Source organism: Aythya ferina (assembly GCF_964211825.1).
Source record: "Aythya ferina genome assembly, chromosome: 3".
Lineage (NCBI taxonomy): Eukaryota > Metazoa > Chordata > Aves > Anseriformes > Anatidae > Aythya > Aythya ferina.
The window spans coordinates 100,046,560-100,069,569 of NC_140298.1; the positions used below are offsets into that span (position 1 = coordinate 100,046,560).

At 34.8% G+C, this 23,010-nt stretch overlaps 1 protein-coding gene across 7 annotated transcripts in view; it reads left to right on the forward strand.

Annotated features, from left to right (window-relative positions):
- SNTG2 (syntrophin gamma 2) overlaps positions 1 to 23,010 on the forward strand; it is a 291,451-nt gene that overhangs the window by 252,197 nt on the left and 16,244 nt on the right. For 5 of the 7 annotated variants that reach the window (XM_084512370.1, XM_084512372.1, XM_084512375.1 and 2 more), the window contains 2 exons: positions 2,299 to 2,541; positions 18,428 to 18,520. In XM_084512370.1, coding sequence (XP_084368496.1) covers positions 2,299 to 2,541; positions 18,428 to 18,520 — 336 coding nt within the window. The remainder of the gene's footprint in view (positions 1 to 2,298; positions 2,542 to 18,427; positions 18,521 to 23,010) is intronic. The other 2 variants (XM_084512371.1, XM_084512376.1) reach the window with 2 other exon arrangements.

Genomic DNA, 23,010 nt, shown 5'->3' on the forward strand with positions numbered 1-23,010 from the left:
TAAAAACTGCAGTTTGGGAGAGTGTTTTTAAGGATTTTGGGGAGCTTGTAAGATCTAGTGCAAAGCTGTGATGTAGAGTGTTTTTGTATTTTCTTAAGAAAGCTGGTTATAAGGAAGATGCCCTTGTTACTCACTTAAATGTAAGCTTCTTACCTATCTTCATTATGCCATAAGAGTTGAAAATGGAAAATAAGAATATAAAATGCCATATAGGAATGGCATTTTAAAATCAACGTTTGCTGTATTTTAGGGTTATGTGTGTATGTGTATTCACATACGTATGCAAATATGTGAATTAAAATTTATATATCACATACTTGCACATACATGGGCATTTAGTGGTAACAACCAGGAGTTTTAAATGTTTCTCATTTATCACGTGTTTCCTCCTAAGCTTGCTTCACACTCTATATTTACTGGAACTGTTACTGAAAACCTGTATTTTTCAGAGGCAAGAACATTATATATATTTTTAAAAACAGCCTGTCTTAAAAAACATTTTATCTTTTTTATTTACTTATTTATTGCATAGTATTTTCACACATCACATTTCTAAATATAAAATATAAAATATAAATGCATTAGTCTAATTGCTAGGAGTCTAATTGAAGTACTGAGTCTTGAAGCAGGCGTAGGCTTCATAACTGTTACTCCAGATAATGTGCAGTTATCCTTTTGTTCAGTTTTGTTTTGTTCAGTTTCCTTTTTACCAGTCCAAAGAAGTGGCAAAAAATAGCTTTGAAGTGCCTCAAGACCTCTCTGCTAGGCTAGCTGTAGGGCCTTTTGTGACAACACAGCATCATGTGCCCTGGTGGCATTATGTGCTGCCTCTGAGATATTCCCCAATGCATCCATAACTTAAGAGAGTAAATTGCGTAGAGTTACATATGCTAGCTTTATGTTATTCAATAATTCACTAGCACAATCAACGTTTTCAGTTCCCATGTGAGTATATCCTGTTTGCTGAATCCATATTAATAGAAGCAGTACACATGCACCGGTAGATGATTTGTTACCTCTGTTTTTTATTACTTAAAAGTCGATCTTCACTGCTGTCCTGTAAGGGTGGTTGTGTGTGCATCTAGGGCTGGAGGGTTGCAAGACCCTGAACTTTTAAATATTTATCTTACATAAATCAAAATATTTCAGGTTACATTTTCTTGTACAAGTCCCAATTGATTTTTTTTTTATGTGCATAGAGTTTCAGCTTCAGGCTTTGATAGCCTATAATAGACTGTTAGAGGCCCTAGGAAAATAAGATTCTTCAAAAGGTTTATCCTTACTACAAGATTCTAGTACTTGTGTACCAGTAGAGAGCTGTGTTCTGGTCTTTTCAAAGCCACCTAAGTCCAGTCCAGCACTATTGCTTTTATCTCAGATCTGTTTGACTCAAGTTCCTAAACTTAACGTGAAGTACTGGAGAAATAAAATTGTTTGCAGCTAAATCTTGAAAATAAGAAATAAGATTCTATTTGTAAATTCCTTCATTATTTTCGATATTCTCTGCCCCATGTCATCATAGGGAAATAGAGATAGGAAAGGGCTCTGATAAATAGAAATTTTAAAAATACATAACTTGGAAAATCAATCAGTAGTCAATAAAAATACTCAGATGTATAAGCTTTTAATTTAGTTTTGTTTTTCTCTATGTTTATGTTAGTCAGTGAACACTTGAAAGATTAGGGAAACTTCTTTTAAAAATTTATTTTCATTTACGAAACCTTCTGTTAGGGGGGATACTTTATATTATGAAAGACTAACGTGAAATTTCTCATCCTTTTCATCCTGAAGGTGATGACAGGATCTCACTTCATTCCACTTGTAGTTGCAAAGCAGCACTGGCAGCTATTAGGGAATATTTGAAAGCTGGCATCATTATTTCCAGAATTAGCCCATATGCTTGATAAATTACTGCATCTCTGGGTGTTCAGTTTGGAACCCAATTAAAATGGCGTAGTTATATTCTGCTAGAAGGCTGATAAACAGCTCTTGAACTGTATTCAAACAATTTAGGAATTCCCTTCCTCTTCAGTGTAAAGAACATATTGCTACAAATTCCTTTTAAATTATGTATGCATTGCTTGTACAACTTTGACAGTAATTCTGAACTACAGAAGTAGCTTAGATTACATGATACAAGGTAAGGTGAATAAGAAGCAGTGAGAGAAATTGACTTTGCCAGTGTTGCTTAATTCTCAGAATATTTCTTCAAGATAATTATTAACGTAATGATGTAACATATCCAAGTACCCATCACTTACAGAAGACAATGTTGCTTTAACTGTTTGTTTTTGCTAGATGAAGAATCACATACTGAAACATGTCTTTCAGCTCTGGCTTGCTGATGATTGCTGGCTACAAGCAAACTTGTATTTAGGTATTCATCAGGACTTTGATCTTGAAGACCACAGGCCATATTGTTTCAGTGTTATGGTTGGACATGGCAAGAGTCATTATTTCAATGTAGAGCTATGCAGCGAGTTGGCAGTGTGGGAGAAATCATTTCAAAGAGCAATTTTCTTGGAAGTTCAAAGAACTGGGGTAAGTAATGAATAATTTAAATCCTGGAGCCATTTCATCAGTAAAAGAAGTATAACAAATCTTTAGATAGTATGCCTAGTATGCCTATGTAATAACAATCTGTGAGTATAGTTGACCATGATTACATAAAACTGGAAATTGATACATTTTGTCACTGAAAAACATTTTCGTGGAGATTTTGTAGACTACATTGAACATTTTCATAAACCTCACATAAGGTACATTTGTTTTACATTATGGTTCTATTTTCAAAAACAGAAATATTTTGCTTTTACATTGTTAATTGAAAACTGGGGCTGACTATGTTAACACTGGAAGAATTGGAAGAATCAGAGTTAAAGAGGAAAGTTTGTTGTATTAAATCTTAAATTCTGTATATTAAACAACAGATTACCAGTTTCTCCTGGTTAGTAAAATTCTCTCAAGCCATTTATTTCATTAGACCTGAGGATGTACTTCCCATTAAATGGTTTGGTGTTTAAGGTTAGGGTCTCTAGTATAGATGTCTAAATATGTGTCTGTTAACATTGTGGTGTCTATGTTCCCATTAGAATCAGCGTGATTAGATCAGTGAGATCAGAGAATGAATGTAATCATCCTAAAGTAAATATGTTGTTCTAAAGAAGATATTTTGTGACATGAGGACAGAGAACATCTATGGATTTTTAGTTAAGTTGTAGACTAAAGCAACTCTGTATTGTTACATAAAAAAGTTGTTTGCTGTACATGTGGATCCAAGTGAACTGGTTCAGTGGTATGGGAATATATGGATTAAAAGTATATGTTTATCTAATGATAAACATATTTACATAGTGCAAATGCAAGCTTGATCTGGCATGTGCTGATTGACAAGGACCTCCTAAAGATGTTTGCACTAGCAGGAACAAAGGATCACAGCACTGCATTAACACAACATGCGAGGAACAGGAGTCTTAGAGTAGCTGTTGAATCAGCTCTTCTAAATTTCCAGGTCTCTGGGATACTAAGGAGGTTTGCAGGCGCTCGCATAGAACAATTCTAGTTGTCTCTTTGAACTGACGGGGTGACAAAAATGATTTTGTAATGGTGATGCTGTTGCTCCTGCACCTCTGAGAAGGAATGCAGTTCTTCAGAAAAAATAAAAATAAAAAAATAAATAAAAGGATTCTTCCTGAAAAATCGTGCATGTCAGGGAGGGAATCATAATGCTAACTGAGTATACATAAAATATTTTCTCACATAAATTCTTCAAGAAATTATGGTGCATCTGTTTGACCAACCATTCAATTATCCTATTTATCATATAAAAAGCAGATAATATTTCTTTAGAATTAAGTGCAATAAGGGTGGATATCAACTTGTTCTGTAACCGATTTTTTCTGAAGAGTTTATTGCTGAAACTCAAAACTTCTTGTTATGTTGCACGCTAACAAACTTTAAATTAAGAGATGTTCTTTTGCTTATGCAATGACCTTTTGTCTTTTCAATACAACAAACTGCTAGACCAATATCCATAAACACCATTAATATTTCTTCCATCATTGGTTTAACCTATCTGAAACCTCCAGGAGAGGCATTCTATTAAAATCCTGATTTCAATGCTTAAGTCTCCATGTCTATTATTGTTTTAATTTTCAGTTGTATGCATAAAAGTTTGCTGAAAACTGCTGTGTCACTAGGCTGAAAAGTGGTGTGGTCATTCTTAAGCAGTGCAAAGTCTTCCTTCAAAACATGAATACTGCTTGCATGCCCTGGTTTTCAGATAGATATCAACGGCAGCATGAATGATATGCATTCTTAAATTGCATATATATTTATGCAATTTAATGTTGCATAGATTATTCCAAGCCATAGAAAAAGAATTAACTTTTCAGTACTCAGAAGATTAAAAGCTGTAACCTATAGGCTAGGTTGTCCATAAAAAAAAAAAAAAAAAAAAAAAAAAAAGAATAAAAAACATAATTGCAGCGGGAAATTCATTTTTATTCATAAGTGTTTGGGGTGGGGTTGGATATCATTTCAGCCATTTCAGCTACGGGATTGTGTCATTTCAGCCATTCGTATTTAAACTTGGCTTCCTTCTATTTTCTTTCAATGGCCATTAGAGTCTTGTCTTTGTCAGAGCTGTTGTTAACCATATCCTGTACCTGTTCTTTGGCTATGGTATTTTTATAAGAATAGTAGTTCTGAGAAAATTCTGTCCTTACACAGTCTAAGAGAAACAATGTTAAGGTGCAATGGTATGTTCAAAACTGTGATTTGTTATACATTTCTTCTGAAAATGTTACCAGTTTTAAATGATGGGAAGAATGTAGTAGGGCAGGAAGAAATTCCCCTCACAACATCATTTACATTTCAGGTATCCTAAAGCCCTATTTCAAGCTGCAAATGTTTACAGACATGATCCTACCACAAAACTCTAAATTACTCTTACTTTTATTCTTACTAATTCTTTGACCCTTAGTACTGGCTTGCTAAAGGTAAAATTATCCACTGCAGCATCTCTGAAAAACCTGCAGTTGATTTATAGTGAGGAGGCACAGTTACATACTCTCATCATTTATCTAGAAACTTTAAACATGAAAGTAAATTTTCCCTTCCAGCTGTGTTGCAGATGCTGCAAGTGCTGTCCCATAGTGCTGGCTAACCTAGTTTCGTGAAAGCATTTACTTTTCTTGGACAAAAAAAAAAATTAAAATCGGTCAGATGTTGATCTCTAACCATTCATAATAGAATAGTTGAGAGGTTTTGCTGAATGCGTACTTTCTGTGCAAAAAGGTAATTACTTCTAGACAATTTCTTTCCATTGACAGACAAATTCTGGAAGTCAAAATAAAATAGGTATTTGTTGAGGACAGGGATATGAATGAGATAAGAGACACACGAGGAGTGAAATTCAGTTTCTGGAATGAAATAAATTCTTCCTGTCAGGAAAATACTTTAAAAATAACAAGACACCAATCATTTTTCATGAACAATGTAATCATATTTCACTTAAATTCATGTCATGTGAATCATGATTGGAAATCCAAAAACTGTGTGAGCATGAATGTACAAAACAAGTATCCTTTTTTTTTCACCCTTTGTATTCTCATTAACATTTAATTATTAACAACTTCCCTGGCTGTTTTATCTTTTTTATATGCATTTTTAACATTTATTTATTTTCCTAAGAGTTAGCAACAAACAATTCTTCATAATGAGATTCTTGATGCTGAACATGTAAGCCAGACTGGCTCATTGCGATGCAGAATTGGTTGCTGATTATGTCTGTTCCTGACTAACTGCAACAATGATTATTAGGAATAATTGTGCATTCAAGCCCAGGGCATTATTTCTATAGGATTCCCATATGAAGCTTTCATTTTATTTTCAAAACTGGTTTTCTGTTAATACACCATGATTAATATTCCTAAAAAAAATAAAGCAATATTTAAAACAAATGCGGTTAGTTAATTCCTTTTCTGTTTTGTAAGCAACAATAAATTTCTTTTCAATATTACTCTGTCCTGCCAATCTGTGAACATGAGCAGTGTTGCACAGTTATGAAAGATGACGGGCATGAAAGTAACATATATCACAGCATCCTTAGTTTGTGAGCTTCCTACGTCAGATTTTAAAATATTCCTCTATACACTGTACATGTATGTTATTCAAGACGATCTACATGAAATGCCTGACAAGTCTAAAACCACTTTATTGATGATTAAAGCAAGAGGAAACCAACCAAACGACAAAATCCTGTAATTATTTTAAAGAAATTGTTTACACAATTATTTTCTTCAGCTTTGTTTATCTTCGCTTTTTTGCTTGATGGCCTACCTCTGATTTTGTTGCTGGTTGTGGGTACTTTTTGTTATCCTCTCTTCTATTCATCTTTTCAAATTTCCTTGTATTAACTTTTCTTAAATTTCATCCGTTCTGCAGTTTTAATTCATTTCTAATCCAAGTTGTCTTCCATGAAACAGATACTGTTTATTGTATAAAAGTAATATTGTTTATTGCATAAAAGTAAAGAAATTAGTCTGTGCAGTCTCATCATTCCTGCAAACTACATGCTGTTTGTTCTGGACTATTACTTAATTTTTCATGCGTATTTGTGTTAAAAATGCTCTGAAAGGGTTCACTAGAACTAATTGAAAATATACAGAACTGATTTCAGTAATCTTTTCAGGAGAGCAGTATCTCTCAGAATTTACCTTCAGGTGCATATATAGTCAACTGACTATATTGTATTTAATATCAATCTAATAGTGACTATATGAAATCAATATAATAGTGACTATATGAATTCACTGTAGGAAGACACTACTACCTAACCTTCTGGATGTGCTAATTTTTTGAAAAGTTAATAAATAAATAAATAAATAACTACACTGACATTTTAAAAAACTACATTTTCATCAAATTAAATGAATTAATAATGAAGTCAAGGAATAAAGTATACTCCATATTTGGAGCAGCTCCAGAAAGACACAAAATTGATTTATATATTTGGGGGGTTATTCTCAGCCTACTGGAGATAACAGTAAACTCCCATTGAAATTCCTTTAAGTCAAAGGCTTCTAAGCAACTTCTAAACATTTTTTTTTCTACTGAACAGCAATACAGTCTTGCACCTAGTTTTGTTTTATTATGATATATATATCTTAGCCTATACATATATTTTCAATTTTGTTGTTGTTGTTGTTTAGGTCTTATTATTTCTATTCAAAATAAAAATCTCACAGGACCAACACCTGGGTCAGAATGTAATAAGTATATTATTAGTATATTATATAATAACTACTCTGTTATTAAACCAGGACAATATTTTTAGTCTGAAGTAATATAACTGAAGATGTATTGGAATGCCAGTTGACATTATTTTATGGACAAAAGATTTTATTCCAAATGGCCCAAGATCCAGATGAGATTATATGTTGCACAACAAGAATAGTAGAAAAGTATACACATAGTATACACATAGTATATACATTTTACCAAGTAGACTGATAGTTTCATAAGAAAAGAAAACAACTGAAATTCACTATGCATGCCAAGTGTTTTTAAAAAATACCTAAAATGTGGACCCTTAAAATGTGGTCAGCACCACATTTAGTACACGTGCTTCAAGTTGGGTTCTGCAATAATCTTTTATTGCTTCTAAGGCAAATAATATTTTAGCAACCTAGCATTATAAAGCAGTTTATACATAGAGGTGAACATTAAGGAAGCAACTACAAGTGTGAACAGTGGAGTGCACTGGTCAGTGATTTGGAGTCCTCTCATTTCTGCTGTATAGTGACCAAGCTGCACAGAAGTGTGAAAACAGCCCCATCTGAAGGTATTTAGTAGAGTAAAATGTACAAGTCTGATTGACAATTTTGGATTTAGAGAAAAATGAAGAAAAGGAAATTTGTGGTGTTTGGATCCAAGCATCCTAAAAGAAGTTTAGTTCCTGGGTCTTTCTTTGTCATTCTTAAATGGTATTTTAATTTGATCTTATTACAACACAAGTTAGATGTAATCAGAATAGATCTTAGAGACTGTGTTCCCACTGGGACTTGGGCACAGGTGAAGTATCTTTCTACTCATCCTGGTATCACAACTAATCTGGCTCTTCTGACTACCTAATTTCTGAGATGCTTAGAAAACTGGATGTCTCAGAAACTTTGTGGTCAAAACACACACTGATTGTATCTAGGAAAATTTGGGAATTAGGATAGTCTAGATCATCTTCTGAGACTGTGCAAGAGAAGTCCACTTCAATGGGGGAAAAAAAAAAAAAAAAGGCAGAAATTAGGCAGCCTGAAAATAAATAATTGTCATTTCCAGCTTGTGAATGTATTAATTATTTATGGTCAACTGAGAGGATGAGTAAAACAAGATTGTTTACAATGTAATACTTCTAAGCTCCAAATAACTTATTTTAAATACAAAAATGTTAAATACAGCTGGCAATGCTATCTCAATTTTATATTCTGATGACAAAGCATCAGACATATATAGGAATACCTTAAATACTGGAAATGCCACCATATTAATAATTTCAGAAGATACCTCATTCTTATTTTTGAAACAAACTAAAAAATAAACTGAATATCCTTCTTAAATTTAGGTAAGATAATAAAAAGCAGTTAGATTAGGTTAGATTTATAGGATCATTAAAAGATACTTATGAGTTTGTTACAAGAAGCACTCAGTAAACTGAGTGCTTTAATTATACAATTAAGTTTTAGATTGTTTTCATTATGTACAGAAAGCTTTTAATTGGTCATCTTTAGAAATGCTATTAGTTTCAAACTCATTTTCACACTAATGAAACACACAAACAATTCTCCAACCCCCAAAGAAATATGCTGAGAACTATACGGATTAATTGTAAATATATTTGTAAAAATGATTAATAATTGAGCAATTCAGACAGCGGATAAATTCTCTTGCATTTTTTCCCATAAGAATTTAGTAATTTACAATGATAGTGAAAAAAATCTTGTTAACATATTCTGTATTTTAAACATGATTAATATGAAATGTTGATTTTCATGAAGATACACCAACATTTCTGAAAATAATATGTTCTTAAAATTACAGATATGGAAAGACTAAATCCAAAGTCTTGCTTGTATTTTAACATATTTATATTTATTTATAAATGCAAAGATTTAGATAACAATGATGTGTTTTGAGTCTAATTTTGTTACTGTTTTCCAGATTAGACTGTTATAGACTTGAATAAGGATGAAAGAATTCAAAGTGTAAAGTTACTCTAATGGAATTTCAAATTTATAGAGAAATGTAACCTTAGCATTTTGATATCTTACTTTCTGTTTTCAAAAGTTGGTGTTCTCTATTGTTCTCTACCTATGATTTCTTTGTTAGAATCAGGTGAAAAAAAAAAATCCCTATCTAAGCATCATTGATCTGAATATTGTTCTGGTAATGAACACTTGAACTGCTTAGTTGTTCTGGAATTGAATTGGTAATGTCTCGTGTTGATACTTCTAATTAAAATCTTTTCTGAACAGCAAAATCAGTAGCATTTTATAAATTCAGGTGTTTATAAATCACCAGAAAAATACTTTATTATGTAATAAAGAACTGTCTCAAAAACAAGTCAGTGCCTTTGCTGAAGTAGATTTCCACTGAAATGAATGGTGCCAGCCTGATTACTATGACTGTGAATGTGCTTCAGGTATGTAAAAATATATGTGGGACAATTTATGGGTATTTAATTCATAGTTGTATTTTTTTTTTCTTGTGGAAAAATCAGTTACTACAAAACCAGAAAATGGTTCTTCCTCAGATGAGGAAGCACAATCTGTTCTGACATAAGCCAAGGTTTAAGAACATATTTTGAAATCTCACTGCTAGAAGAGGACAACCAATAAGCCACTGGGCTCTGATTTTGTCCTCCTACCCACATTTCTCACACTGCCTCTCCCTTCAGCCAATATAAGCCACAACCTGCCTGCTCAGCAGAGGATGTAGCAAGTCTTCTTTTGTCTTTTGCTTCTTTCTCCTGTCCAATGAGAGTTCCAGTAAAAAATGTGAATGTATTAAACATAGGTGTTTTCTTTTTGTTGTTGTTGTTTGTTTGTTTCTAAAGCACTGCTTCTACTAAAATCAACAGAAGCTTTATTTGAAGTTTGTTGAAAGTATAATAAGCCATTATCTGAGTCCTTAGAAAAATCTTGCAATTAGTGCTAGTGTGTCTTGCATACATATATGCTAAACCACATGTATGCATCTGTGTTTAAAACAACAACCAAAAAAGGTATAATGTCTTCTTGAAATCATCAGATCAGAACGCTGTCTTTTACAAGACACTGTACTCATTTCTACTAATACTCAGCAAACCAAGAAAAAAAGTTTAAAATCATGCTAAGGCATTTGATGCAGTTACTCCCATAGCATTAATTCCAGAAATTGTAGGAATGTTTTTGTTTTACAAGAATGCTTTTAACCAGGTTTATATTTTAATAAAGAGGTTTTAAATTTATCTATCAATAATTATCACATTTCTGTAAATTTTAATTGTGACATGATAAATTCCTTAAAGGCATGGCCAAATGAGTGGATCTGACACATTTTTAAATCAGGATAGTGCTCATTCATGCACACAAATAAATTATTGCATTGATCCTTTTGCGAAGTTATGTAGGGCAAGAATACACCCAAGCTTCAAAGGTCTGTTATACATGAAATTTCTGAAAACTTTTGTGCTTTTGATGAATTTCAGATTTCATTGTCATTTTATTTTCTCATGTCTTGTGGATTCAGAGTGAGAATATTTTCAATGTATTTCATATTTTAAATGTACTGTATATTTTATCTTTTAAATTTTTGGCTTTTTTTCTTTTAATTATTATTTTTTTTTATCTTTCCAAATGGAGTATCAGAGGTTTTCTAGAAAGCCAAATTACATATATTTTAAATTAAACTACTTTGGGAATTTCAGAGTTTAAATAGCATTTCTGTTCATCACAGGTACTGCTGTACAAAAATGCTGTTGATGATTTTTCACTCTGTCTTCAGAATTAAGGGTTTTAATTCTCTGTCTCCTAATACACTTTCTGTATGTGGCCTGTGATTTATTTCTCAGTACAACGATAATAACTGTTTGCTTTTATGCTCTCTCCAGATATCCATACTGACAGAAAGACTAAAGAAAATGTTAAATGTAATATAAATTGGTATTTGCTCTCATATACAGGGAAAAACAAATACCAGTGATATTTGGAAGATATTAAAATGTTATCAGTTCAAATTGGTAACACAGGAGTCTTCTGTTAATAAGATTGATATGTTGGCCAGTAATTGATTTCTAGGGAAATCTCTTTACAATTAAATTCAATTACTACCTTACTCTCCAATTTAATACAGTATGACAAAGAAATCACTTCAGGCTGTTAGAATTTGGCCCTCCTCAACATCTGTACACAGCTCACTTCCTAGTCTGTATGAGATGATGGGCTTTGCTGAAAAGTCAACACCTTTAGTATGGAAAACTTCTTAGTTTGATTATGGCTGATCATTAATACTCTGTGGGTTTTTTGGACATTTAATAACAGACAAGTACTGAGGAGCTAAAAAGAATTTTTCCATTAAATCTGTCAGATTTTGGATCATCACTAAATAAACCAAGCTAAATGCATAAATTCTTGTTATTGTTTTCTATATATATCAGCTGGCATTTAATTATAAAAAATGAAAAAGATCAGAACCAGGTGATGATAGTTGTTTTATAGTATCTGGAGTTTTAACTGAATGTGATAAAACTGTTCTCATCAATTGTATTGTTTATTCTACATTCTATTCTATATTGTAATTGGGATGGCTTGTCTCTGGAAAACAATAGATGTTGATAATATAAAAAATAATTAGATTAATAAAATAATGCTAATTTAATTTGAATGCAAATACTACCTAGCTCTAAGCAAAGTAAAAATTTTATTAATATTTTCACAGTTACTGATAATGTTTTATTTCTACACAGAAGCATAGCACATTTTAAACTTTAAATGAATAATAAGAAATGTATGCAATATGTATACTCTATGCATATGGATATGGTTCTTGCCCAGATCTTTGCTGTCTGGTTATTTTTGTTATTTATTTTTATAAAATAAGTATGTTTTGAACTGTACAACATGACTATACTGAGAAACGGTGTCTGTGTTCCCACTCACATGTAATGAACATTTACAGACCATCTTAGTGCAAATTCTTATATACATCTATAAAGTAGTTGACAAAACAGTAGGGGAAATACAAAATTTAAGCAATAAAGTGTAATGATATTGTCTACTTTCCAATTGTTGGTTTTTTTTTTGGAAAATAAATAAGCAAAATAACATACATGCCAAATTTGTATGCAATTATAATAGAAGACTGTGTAGTTTTTTCATGTATTTTGGCTGACAAAGAACACCAGAATTCCTGCTTAATTGAACATAACTTAGTCCAGAATGAGTGAATATATTGAGTATGAATGAATAGTATAGCAAACAACAGTAGTTAATGCAGAACTGAGCTTCTCTTCATTCAAGACAAAAAATAACCAAAATATAGCCAGGTTTCAGCTGAAATTTTGAAATTGTAAACTTGATTGGGCGTTAGAAACAACAACACTAAAGTCATAAAAATAAACTCCATTGAAAGGAATATATGATATATAATTTTTCTTACCCTTGTCCTTACATGAGCATTGTCACTGAATCTCAGTTGTTCGTAGGAAATTTTATTTGCCAAGGAAATAAGTGAAATCTTAGGAAAAGGAATGCTGTCTGAACTGATCACCCTGATTCTTTAGAAAATTATATGAATTTATTTTTTTTTTTACTATGAAACATTTTTGATGATCTACGAACACAGCATCCCAACCAGCAGTCGTTATTAGTAGTTGTTATTTTAAAGACACAAACAAATGGAACCCCTATGTCACTTGGGCAATCTGGGAACAGAATCCAGTCCCAAGTCAGAGAAATATTAAAAGGTTGAATGTTATGGAAATGTCCAGAGGTGCTACACTGGACACCTATGACAGAATGTAGACAGATTAGGGCATTTCAAAGGCATTAGGGCATTCAGCAAAGGCATTTTAATAAGCTCATATTCCAGCAACCACAAAAATATTTTGCATGTACAGATTTATTTACAAGCATTTGGACTGTAGTCCCCGAAGCAACCCAAATGACCTATGGCTTCAGGTTAGGCAGGAGAGCCAAATGCTTGTGCTGAAATTAGATGGCCTCAGATCTGGCAGGTATACTTACTTCCTTCTTGCTTTATACTATGGCTCTGTGTGGTCAAGGACCCCTTTACACAGAAGACAACTCAAGAAGAGGAGAGTTCCTTGCTTCTTCCTTGCTTCTTCCTTGCTTCTTCCTTGCTTCTTCCTTGCTTCTCCTTCACAAACAGCTATGGCTCAGCTGCAATGGTACCTATTACCTGCCAAGTCTCTAATTCACAGAATCACAGAATGGATGAGGTTGGAAAGGACCTCTGGAGACCATCTAGTTCAACCCCCCTGCCAAGCAGAATCACCTAGATCACATTGCACGGGATGGCGTCCAGGCGGGTTTTGAATATCTCCAGAGAAGAAGACTCCACAACCTCTCTGGGCAACCTGTCCCAGTGCTCTGTCACTCTCACAGTAAAGAAGTGCCCTCTCATATTCAGCCAGGAACTCCTGTGCTTTAGTTTGTGCCTGTTGCCTCTTGTTCTGTCACTGAGCACAACTGAAAAGAGACTGGCTCCATCCTCTCGACACCCTCCCCTCAGATATTTATACACATGGATGAGATCTCCCTTCAGTCTTCTGTTTTCCAGGCTAAACAGGTCCAGTGCTCTCAGCCTGTCACCGTACAACAGGTGCTCCAGTCCTCTCATCATCTTCATAACCCTCCTTTGGATTTGCTCCAATACTTCTATCCTTCTTGTACTGGGGAGCACAGAACTGGATGCAGTACTCCAATGTGGCCTCATTCCAACCATGTCATAGGCCAGTGCCTACACACGAACTGATCCCTCATTCTGTTTGTGTCCCCATCTCTGTGTCTCACTGTACAGAAATTTGAGGCATATTCCTCTGCACCCTTGTCTGAGTGGAAATAAGAAAGACCGTCTTGTCTTTTCCTCTGAATTTGTTCTCTGTTTTTAGCACTTCCTTACCTTTTTACTTAGGAACCTGACACATATGAATGGAATTTAAAGCCCGTCGTGTTGAGTTACCAGATCTGTTCACAAACACATTCCCTCTTTCCAAGGGAAACAGTCATTGTGACTGTTTATCATAATAGCCAGCTTTGAAATGAATTGGCCCGTCCTTGAATGTATTTTAAAAGTCTCTGCTCATTGTTACACAGAATGCTACACCAGTCTTTGTTTTGGAGTACTGGAGCAACTTGTCCTCTGTTCTCTCCGTGCTTTAAAAACTGATGGAAGATAAGCATTAGAGAAGTTTTTCTGTTTTTCCTATTAAGAGATAATTGACCCAAGCCTTCAGTGCTAATTACCTCCTGCAGATTCCAGGATGTGTGTGTAGTCGTGGAAGATACTAATTGACTCTCTGGTGATGTGGACAGAAAAAAAAATTTAAAAAAAAAAAAGGAAAAAAAAGTGCTAAGCTTCCCAAGCATCAGAAAATTAGTTAACTGTACTGTCATGCAGTGGGGTGTATGTGTGAAAAGTTTTGTAGCTGGGAGATGAAAGATGAACAGCTGTCCAGATGCGACCTCCTTACAGGGCTGGAGTCTTGCCCTGGGATAAACATAGGGACTTCATTTTGTTCTGACGGCTGCATTAGAAGGGTACTTACTCTCTCTGACACCTCCTGCCCCTAAGCACAGGATCTCTTTTCCCATCATTTAGCTTCCAGGACTGTCTGATCAGGACTACCTCCCACAGAAACACTACCCACTCTTCTTACTCCCCTCTAAGAATCTCAGTTGCAGTTTATGTAAAGGCAAGGGCTTGGCTTTATATTAGTGATTTGCTGAGGACAAGTGGGAATTTCATCATCTAGAAGGAAAAGCTTTTAGCCTTCCCCTACTGCTGCTGGAACAGAGAGGCTTGCTCATTTCCACATGAGCTGCTGGTGAAGAGGACCCAGTCTGAAGGCATGGACAAGATGTAGGCAGAGAGCATGTGTGTTCAGGACTGCTCAAACCTGGTAATACCAGCATGTGAGATAATGCTAATTAGTGCATAATAATGTTAGTATTGCTTGATGTTGCCTACATTTACAGTGTGTTGTTGCCATGATGCTGTCACGCTTTCACCCAGTTTCTGAGTAGGCACAGGAAGTCTAACAAATTCCTTTGGCAAATGGGTCATAAACACCATTCTTCCCTTATTTGGACAGTCGTATTGTCAACTTAATGATCTTTTCATGAGTTACACGTATATGCATTATGATATTGATACCTGGGGGAAAAAGAAAAAAAAAAAAAAGGAAAAAAAAAAAAGATACAGAGTTTTGTAATTGTCTTCCATTACAAATGATTATTCTGCAGATCACTTCACCTGTGCTTGGAAGAGATTAAGTAATTGATCTGGGATATATACTACAGTTTTCTGACCCAGTGCAGTTCAGATGTGATGCCTTGTTTTTAATAGCTTAATTCTTTTTACTAAAGAAAGTTCATCAGGCTTAAACTCCCAGTCTCTGTAACCATTGGCTTTTATGATAATCAGTTACCATCAGAGACACCAAGATTACAGCTGGAAAACTTTACACCTACTCTGGAGCAGTGTAAGCCAAATGTTGTCACTATGCCACATTTGCTACAGTTTTGAACTTTCATATATACATGAACTGTGTAAATTAATGAAAATTAATGTGACTATTTGAGTATAGCTTAATGATAGGAAAATATTGTAATGCAAAATTTAAATTGATACCTTGTAAGTTCTCAGCTATTTACAATTCCTAAGTGCTCTGTGATAAACCAGTATTAGACCTAAGCTAAGAAAAATCTCATTTCCAATTGGTAAGGAAGACTGCTTAAAATAACCTATATTTTTCCTCACTGGTGCTTAAACTGTGAATTCTCAAGTTGAACACCTGCAGAGAGCTGGCTGATATGTACTAAGATGTTTTTTTGGAAAATTACATTGAAGACAGCTAAGATCAGATTTCTATTGTTAAACCTCTATGTAAACAACTTCTGTAGAAAAACAAGGGTGATCACATAATTGCAAGTATATGGGAAGCTTATTCCAAAGACAAGAATTAGAAAGGATAGTGCTCTGTACTAGTGTGAATAAGTGGGGATAGGGGTCCTTATTAGAGCTATCTGAGAACCTGTTCAGAGTCAATGAGCAAATGCCAGAGGCAGGTTTTTAAATTTAATACCTGCCGTTATCTCTCTTATATGGCAAAACTCAAACTACTTCTGTTATAAAGAAAACGTTATTTTATTTTTTTATTATTATTATTTTTTGGTTAAGTACAAACCTTATTTGTAATGGTTATCACACTGAAAATGCAGCATAATCTGTTTGCCTTTAGTGTTTGCCTGCAAATCATTTCTAAACCAGTTCCATTATTTGCAAATATTTAATATTTGTAAAATAGTTTGGGCTAATTATTTGTAAATAGTTCATTTTAATAATCACCATGTGTGACAGAGCAATTAGATGTTTACTCATGGGGGGAATCTAATTTAATACATTTTCAAAACTGCATTAGTGAGTCAGAGCCCAGCTTTTTAACTATTTAAATTGGATAATAAAAGAGAATAAGTTAAGACTGATGCTTAATACCACTTTACAATTACTGAATAAAATGTGGGAATATTTAAGTTAAATATATTAAATGCATATACATAAATATTTAAATTAAAAAGTGTTCTGATTGATTATCAATCACTGAAATCTTTTTAATACCAAATAATATGATCTTTGAACACTAATGAGCAGAATAGTTTATTCAGAAATAATTTACATCTGTCATTGTTCAGTTGATTATAATACTAGTCTGTACTAATAAATGAAATTCATTCCCAGCCCTTTCAAAATCCTTTACAAAATGTCATGTCTGTAACTCAGAAATTCTTACTGCAGTGTAACTCTAAATATTTCTTTAAGTAGTGGAATAAGGAAAACTTCACAGTTACTAAAAACAGAAGTTTTAGATTATGCAAAAAAAAAAAAAAAATTGAAGAACAACTTCATGGGACAATTTTCAACTTAAGCAATTTCATTACTTCCTGCAATCTCCTTTAGGCAATTCTTGTGTTAATACCATGTTTCTGCATTTAAAGAAACTATCCAGTTAAAAAAATAAATAAATTCCAGCAAACAAATATCTAAGGGTAAGGCAACAATGTGATTTATGAAATATCAATGAGAGCAAAATAATGCTCCCTTGGGGGAAAAAAAAAATCATAAAGACTGAGGGTATTTATATATCATGAAATGGCTGGTAAGGTGAGGTGAGGAAAGGCTCAAGGCACATTCTGACCTCTATTCATGATGAAGGCAGTGGGCTTTTTGCCATTTACTTTAATGTGAATATCATTAAGTTCTGTCATATTACATCAGCAGCATACTTTGTCATACGTTCAGAATCTAGGAGAGACCAAAGCCTTTAAAAATGCACGCAAAGAGCATTAATTGATTTTTTGATGTAAATTTTTTTCAGAAGTTAAAACAAAAACTTCTTGGTGTGTTGGTTCTTTGGCTGGTTGTTTTTTTAATAAAACAGAATTTTTGTACTCCCTCTTAAGGGAGATTGAAGATTGAAAGGAGATTGAAGAATTGGCATATATATAGCACTGGCTATGTATCTAACAAGTAGCAGTGCTAAATAATGAGTACTAGTTATTTATTGTAATTGCTAAATTGTTTTAAACAATATGAACCATCATGGTGTGTCACTGACATGTGAGCCAAGTTTACAACCGAAGACGTTGCAAAGTAAAAGACTGTCTTCAAACTTTACATCAAGCAGAGAGATCAAGTAGACAGACAGTTCTTTTATAATTAGACTGCAATCATTAAACATTTAGGCAGTGTTACCCCCGTATTTACTGGAGAAGACGTGAGAAGTCATTAATAGGTGCGGTCCATGCAGTTCTCCAATAGCTTTAAAATAGTCAGATTGTACTTTGTTTTCTGTTGCATTTGGTAAGGAATGGCTTTCAAGAACATTGTCTTTATTTTGCAGAAGAGTGATTTGATATAAAGAAGATCTCCAGTTCATCTCTAGCTTACAGATCTCATACAAACTTAGTCAGAAATTTTTGACAATTTTAAGATACGATAAGGCAAGTACCAGTGCTACTAGATGAGTGTCTTCTCACACACACAAAATCATATGAAGTATTATTTTTATGTGATAAATTGAGATGATGGTTGCTCTCCTAAAATTCATGTGTGGTTGTTTTTGTTTTTGTTTTGTTTTGTTTTTTCCCAGTCTAAAACATATATGTGCAGTTGGCAAGGCGATACCCTATGTTTCACTGTCGACTTTGCTCTGGGATTTACCTGTTTTGACAGTAAAACAAAGGTAAGATGAAAAAAAAAGAAACAAAACACAAAGAAAACATAACTGCTTTATTCTACTGTTCTTGAAGTTATCAGTAACCATATATTTATATTGATGTGGAGTATTTTTTCCTCAAATATAATGTACTTTTTATTTTTAAAGCACCTCCAAAATGCTTTTCTAGTCTCTAATTTGAGACTAGAAAAGGATTATCTACTTGTGCCATAGCATGTAAAGATAGATATTGGAGAAAGATATAAAAAAAAGTAATTTCCTTTCCAAGCAATAAAAAAGAAGGTTATATATAGCAGAGAACTTGGTTTCTTAGTAACAGAGAAACTTCAAGATTTTGAAAAGATTACCAGCTATGAAAAATATTGAACTTTCACCTGGTTCTGTTTGTTTTGAAGCTACAGATAGAATGAATTATTCTTCCATCATAAGATATTTAGGCTATATCTAAACTAAACAGAACAAGGGCAAATGCATTTTAAAGCCAATCTATATGATTAAATTCACTTACCTTGAAAAATTGAGTGGCTATATAAAGTGACTATAGGGAATGCTTTATGGCACGTTCCAATTTCAAAACCATATCTATAATTCTACTATTTTAAATATAATTTGAAGTGATTCTAACTAAATTTATAAATTTATTTGCCAGTAAAAGCAAACTTACATAAAAAAAAATGTTTCCACCTTAATAGAGCTGTACAGTAGAAAATCTGTCCTGTAAAATATGATCAAATCCAAACCGAAATGATTTTTATAATATATGCTAATCAGTTATTCTAAATTAAGATGAAAGATACTGCATTTTGAAACATTGATACCTTACCTAGTTTTCATGTGTTGGCTTTTTTGGTATTTTGGCAAAAATGTACAAGTTTATTGAGATCCCTATGCAGTGAAATAATGACCAAGATGATTATTTGAAAATTTAGACTAGTTGCCTTACATGTCCTATGAGTAGTGTAATAATTCAGAAAATATGTTTCCATATTCTACTTTGTCTTTGGTGGTACTGCATTCTGAAATTAGGCTCTGCATAGCACATTTTGCATGTAGCCACAGGGGAAGTAGAGATGGTAATCATCTCATTAGTTTAGATTATGGAAGATGTTTCTTTTAAATGTGAAGGTTGATTTAGTGTACTCCCACCTTTAAAAAAATAAAGAATAAAATCTATTGACACTCCTTTTCAAAAGATCAGTAAATGTGTCATAACTAAAATCTCATTCCTACTGCGTTCAGTAGAACCAAGGTATTACCTATAGAAAGGGTAGGACTTCGACCCAATGTCAAAGGTATACATTTATAGGTGTGTGTGTATATATATATATATATATTCTATACTATATATACTGTATAGGTGTATATAGGTGTGTATATATATATATAGTGAGGAGGATTTTGATTAACCTTTGATGCTTACCTAAAAGGGGAAAAAAATAACATTAGATATATTAATTCTGTTGTTAAACTGTGTAAATTCTGGAGAGTTCATGCATGTTTCTTGTTCATGCCTATGAGAGATGGACCTGCTCTGTATCCTCAAGCCTGTGTGAGGCAGTAATGGGCAGCTTCCACTGTTCATTCATACTGCCCATAATGGTCGTCTGAAGTTGACGGTGTTGCTACACAATCAGTCTTTTTAGAATATTTCTTACCAAGACTGACTAATTTGTTGAAGTGGTCAAGTAATTAGCAGTTCATTAGGGACACAAAAATTTTGCTGAAAATAAATATTTTCTCGTCTAGACAATGAACTTCAAATTAAGGTCATCTATTGATGCAAAATAAAAAAAATCCACTTAAAGCACAGCAGGTACTCATACAGGCTTATTAAGATGAAGCACATTCATCTGGTCTGACCTACAGCTCTAAGGTGGATCTCAAATTTGGGGCAAACAGTTCATGCACTCATTAAAAAGTGTTATTTACTACAGTCTTTACAGGGATTTAAAGAGGCCTTCCACATTACAAATGACAAAATAGAAAGGGCAAGAACTTTTCCTTAGGAGTTTATGCATCTTTTAGAAAACTCTTCATTAGAACAGTTTTGGGGGATTCTCAAACATGTTTGAAATAATTGCTTCATTACATACATGGTCTATTCTATGGTCATCATGGACTTAACTCATTCAGATATACCATTTGGGGCCCATCACAGAGATACCATTGCATCCTGCTACTGCTTTGTCATAGAGATTTTCTTTATCTGTTGGCTTAGTTGGTTCATCTTCCCTATCCCATGCCTCCAGCCGCTTATCCAAAATAAAGGGATCCCCAAGTGTGCATTTTCTTCTTTCCAGAGCCATCTATTTCTCTTTTCCACTCAGTGTCAACTGTTGACTTCAGCAATGCCTATTATTGCTAAATTGTTTGTGTTTCATCCGCGTCTAAGCAATTATAGTATATAGTGAACATTGCTCCATCCTATTTAGATCCAAACCTATTTAAGAATACCTTTCAGATGGTCTAATTAGGCCCTCTGGACCCAGTTAAAATTTGTTCATGAATTTTAAGCACCAGCAGAATGCCATAGCATTGTTGGTGGGGGTGAGTTTTTTTCATCCTTTATATTAAGAAATCTAAGAAGTCAATGATGTTTTTGTCTGCAGGGAACCAGGAGATGAAATAAGGCTTTTCATACCTTTTTATTTGTATAAACAAATGCATAAACACATTTTGTTTTGTTTGTGCATAGGGTATTCCTTCTCAAACCATGAGTAGGGTTCTAAAGATCACACAGACAAAAAAATAATTGAAATTCGTGAGGCTTTCATCATTCAATGTATAGATTATCACGCTTACCAGTTGTCATTAATTCAAGTGTTGCCATATCCACTAAAAAAGGAAAATCATTGACTAATGACACAAATACAAAACCTCTACTTTTCCTTTATCATTCTAATCATCTCTCAGGCTGGTATTTCTTCTTTTCTGTGTTCTGGTAGCACCCAGAAGAGTGGGGATTTAGTCACAACAAGGATATATCAAGTTGAATGTAATTATTACCATTAAAGGCATCAAGGCATAATAATGTAGTAGCTGGCAACAATGTGAATAAATAATTTACCAAAGTGCTAATCTGAAGGAAGCAGGTCTCCTGCTCTCTTCCAAATTACATATTCTAAATTAGGAATAATCCAACACTTCCCTTGAATTTACTAACTATGTTGCAGGACTCGAATTGACTGGCGGCTAGCAAATGTGACGCCCATCTACAAGAAGGGCTGGAGGGCAGACCCGGGAAACTACAGGCCTGTCAGTTTGACCTCAGTGCCAGGGAAGCTCATGGAGCAGATCCTCTTGAGAGTCATCACGCAGCACTTGCAGGGCAAGCAGGCGATCAGGCCCAGTCAGCATGGGTTTATGAAAGGCAGGTCCTGCTTGACAAACCTGATCTCCTTCTATGACAAAGTGACGCGCTGGGTGGACGAGGGAAGGGCTGTGGATGTGGTCTACCTTGACTTCAGCAAGGCTTTTGACACCGTCTCCCACAGCATTCTCCTCAAGAAACTGGCTGCTCTTGACTTGGACTGGCGCACGCTTCATTGGGTTAGAAACTGGCTGGATAGCCGAGCCCAAAGAGTCATGGTAAATGGAGTCAAATCCAGTTGGAGGCCAGTCACTAGTGGCGTCCCCCAGGGCTCGGTGCTGGGGCCGGTCCTCTTTAATATCTTCATCGATGATCTGGACGAGGGCATTGAGTGCACCCTCAGTAAGTTTGCAGATGACACCAAGCTATGCGCGTGTGTCGATCTGCTCAAGGGTAGGAAGGCTCTGCAGGAGGATCTGGATAGGCTGCACCAATGGGCTGAGGTCAACTGCATGAAGTTTAACAAGGCCAAGTGCCGGGTCCTGCACCTGGGGCGCAATAACCCCAAGCAGAGCTACAGGCTGGGAGATGAGTGGTTGGAGAGCTGCCTGGCAGAGAAGGACCTGGGAGTGATGGTTGATAGTTGGCTGAATATGAGCCAGCAATGTGCTCAGGTGGCCAAGAAGGCCAACGGCATCCTGGCTTGTATCAGAAACAGTGTGACCAGCAGGGCGAGGGAGGTGATCGTCCCCCTGTACTCGGCTCTGGTGAGGCCGCACCTCGAGTACTGTGTTCAGTTTTGGGCCCCTCGCTACAAGAAGGACATCAAGGTGCTTGAGCGGGTCCAGAGAAGGGTGACGAAGCTGGTGAGAGGCCTGGAGAACAAGTGCTACGAGGAGCGGCTGAGGGAGCTGGGCTTGTTCAGCCTGGAGAAAAGGAGGCTCAGGGGCGACCTTATTGCTCTTTACAGATACCTTAAAGGAGGCTGTAGCGAGGTGGGGGTTGGTCTATTCTCCCACGTGCCTGGTGACAGGACGAGGGGGAATGGGCTTAAGTTGCGCCAGGGGAGTTTTAGGCTGGATGTTAGAAAGAACTTCTTTACCAAAAGGGTTGTGAGGCATTGGAACAAGCTGCCCAGGGAAGTGGTGGAGTCACCATCCCTGGAAGTCTTCAAAAGACGTTTAGA